The sequence below is a fragment of the Salvia splendens genome, chromosome 12 (assembly GCF_004379255.2).
Source record: "Salvia splendens isolate huo1 chromosome 12, SspV2, whole genome shotgun sequence".
Classification (NCBI taxonomy): domain Eukaryota; kingdom Viridiplantae; phylum Streptophyta; class Magnoliopsida; order Lamiales; family Lamiaceae; genus Salvia; species Salvia splendens.
In genome coordinates this window covers 11,565,348-11,568,335 of record NC_056043.1, presented here as the reverse complement: position 1 = coordinate 11,568,335, position 2,988 = coordinate 11,565,348, and the positions used below count along the sequence as shown (strand labels likewise).

The 2,988-nt window shown below is 45.9% G+C and overlaps 1 protein-coding gene across 1 annotated transcript; it reads left to right on the top strand.

Moving 5' to 3' along the window:
• The first annotated feature begins 1,001 nt into the window (after positions 1 to 1,001).
• LOC121757541 lies at positions 1,002 to 2,399 on the top strand. The gene is made up of 2 exons (XM_042153069.1): positions 1,002 to 1,937; positions 1,998 to 2,399. The coding sequence occupies exons 1-2, from the start codon at positions 1,002 to 1,004 to the stop codon at positions 2,397 to 2,399; spliced, it is 1,338 nt and encodes a 445-aa protein (XP_042009003.1).
• Positions 2,400 to 2,988: the final 589 nt, after the last annotated feature.

Below are 2,988 nucleotides of genomic sequence, written 5' to 3'. Positions count from 1 at the left end.
GTCGCGTTTTAAGGGATTGCTCGATTCATGCCCTAACAACCGAATGAGCGAAGCAGAGGTTTACAACATTTTCTATGAAGGGGTGAATCCAGAATCTAAGGATTTACGAAACTCTTCGAGCGGGGAAATTTTACCAAGAAACGAATAAGCGAGGCCCGAGAGATTTTGGGTAGGCTAATCGATGCTAAGAAGGCGTACGTCTTACCTCGCACCATTCTTAAGAGGAGGAGTGTAGAAGCAGTGAACGTGCAAAGTGAAGACCGGATAGATACAAGGATAGATAAGCTGGAGAAAACAATTCTGATTGCCTTAGGGAAGAACAGTTCCTCGGACCCAGACGAGAGAAGAGCAAGCAAATGCCAGGTCTAGAGGAAATATACCAGTGCTATGGTCAGCAAAGCGAGGGAGATATCCAAGCTCATGCGAATGCCATGGGGAGCTGAAATCCTAACGGAAGTTGGAATCCAATCAGGCAAAGGGATGCTCCCTGGAGGGATCACCCAAACTTCAGATGGTCCGACAATGATCCGAATCTGCCACCCCAACAACAGAGCAACGACTATTCAAACCCTCATGAGCGACAACCAAAATGGGTAAACAGAAATCAGGAAGGGAACAATTGGGGCAATCGGCAGCAAACCGACCATCCTAACTGGGCGAACAGAAATCAGAGCAACCCAGCAAGTTCATACGTGCCGCCACATCAGAAGAATTACCAAGGCAACACTCAGAATTCTCAGCCCCACCATCAAGGTCACCAAGGGCAGAACCCACAATACAACAACCCAGGAGGTCCAGGAAACTTCCGCCAGAATCAGGGGCATGGCCCAAATCACCCTCAAGGGCAGAATACCAGCCAGCAGAGCTCAAGACAACCGAAAAGCAATGACGAATTGGTAAAGGATCTGGTGAACTCATAGCAGCACATTCAGAACAACATGCAGTCCAACAATGACGTGGTGCATAAGCTTCAAGATGCGCAAACTGAGCAGAAGGCAGCTATGGACATGTTAGCGAAGCAACTCTCCCAGATCGCGACTTCTTTGAGTGAGATGCGCGGGAACGAAGGAATGATTCCTGCCTCGGTGCAACCACCGGATAGAGAGAACATCAGCCAGATCACCCTAAGATCTGGGCCAGAATATGACGATCCGAGTACGAAGGAAGATAAAGGGTCGACTCCAACTCCATCGGATAAGAAAACCGGAACAAGAGAGGTTGAAACAGGGAAAGTCAGAACAGAGGATGACAACCAGAGCAGAAACGGTAAAAGACTAGAACCTCAAGAAGCTGATCAACACTTCTCAGGCCCAGAAGTTGAGGTGGAGATAGAAGAAATCAGGAGAGAGGCTGGAGAATCTTCCAAGGGTGACAGTCGCAACAAAGAAAGACAAGTGAAACCCTTTCCCTACAAAGGGGGACTTAAGAAGAAAAAGGAGGATCCAGCGGATTTCATGGAAATTTTTGGGAAGCTGGAAATTAATTTGCCGTTTCTCCAAGCTTTAAATCTGCCCATCTTCAACAAGTTTATCAAGGAGTTTATCACCGGGAAGACTGAACCCAGCGGCAAAATAATATTTGGAGAAACCGTATCGGCAGTGATTCAGAAGAGAAGAATGCCCTACAACCGTACTGACCCAGGTATGTTCATTCTCCCAATTTCGACTGGGAACATTAAAGTCGAGCATGCTATGTGTGATCTAGGTGCATCAATAAATGTTTTACCGCTTTCCCTTTATAAGAAACTGGAAGGAGTGAGAGTGGTTGATACGAAGGTGGTAATTCAATTAGCTGATAGGTCGTGCATCAGTCCCGAGGGTGTGTTAGAGAATGTAATAGTCAAAGTGCATGATTTTCTATACCCTGCTGATTTGCATGTTATAAAGATGAGTGAGTACCAGTCTGCTGAGTCTAGCGGAGTGCTTTTAGGAAGACCGGTTTTACGCACCGCTAAGACAATCATTGATGTTTTTGATGGAAATATCTGCTGAGTCTAGCGGAGTGCTTTTAACATTAATGAGGCTTTGAAGAAGCCACTGGACATAGAAAATGTGCATGCCGTAGATGTAATTAACCCCCTGGTCAAAGAATTTCTTGAGACAGAATTGATGCAGGAACAGGTGGAAAATTCTGAGTTAAGTCACTCCATTGACAAGGAGGTGGCCAATTGGTGCGAGGTCGTAAACACACTGGGAATGATAGATGAAGAGTTAGCAAATGCGATTCTAGAATTCTGTAAAAGTCATGAATCTGTCAGGTCTAAGGAATTAGCCTACGTGTCTAATGTGGAAAATTTGCCTGGACCTGAAGGATTAATCACCAAGGAGGCGAAGAAGAATCCACTACCTCAAGAGACAAGTTCAACAAAGAAGGAACTGAAGACATTTCCCCAGGCCTAAGGTATGCTTATTTGGAGGAGAACGAGATGTTCCCGGTGATCATTAACAGCAACCTAATCGGGGAGCGAGAAGCGGAATTACTGGAAGTACTCAGAAGATGGACTCTGTCAGACCTGGTGGGAATCAGTCCTAACCTCTGCATGCACCATATTCGCTTGGAGGAAGGAGGGAAACCCCATCGAGACCCACATAGAAAGTTGAACCCGAATATGGGAGAAGAGGTCTTGAAGGAAGTGCTCAAGCTGCTGTCATTAGGTATCATATACTCAATTCCCGATAGTAAGTGGGTAAGCCCAGTCCATATGGTACGAAAGAAGTTGGGGATCGAAGTGGTGACAAATGAGAAAATGAACTGGTACCCGCAAGGTTAGTAACCGGTTGGCGGATGTGCATCGATTATCGGAAACTGAACGAAGCCACGCGGAAGGACCATTTCTTGTTGCCATTTATAGACCAAATGTTGGAGAGATTGGCAGGCAAGAAGTTTTTCTATTTTCTAGACGGATACAACGGATACTTTCAGATTTACGTAAATCCAGAAGATCAGGAAAAGACGACCTCCACGTGCCCTTTTGGGACGTATGCATGT

Coding starts and splice junctions, on each gene's coding strand:
- LOC121757541 (XM_042153069.1), top strand. CDS start 1,002: ATGGACATGTTAGCGAAGCAACTCTCCCAGATCGCGACTTCTTTGAGT. Junction 1,938..1,997: donor GAGTGCTTTTAGGAAGACCG/GTTTTACGCACC, acceptor TGCTGAGTCTAG/CGGAGTGCTTTTAACATTAA.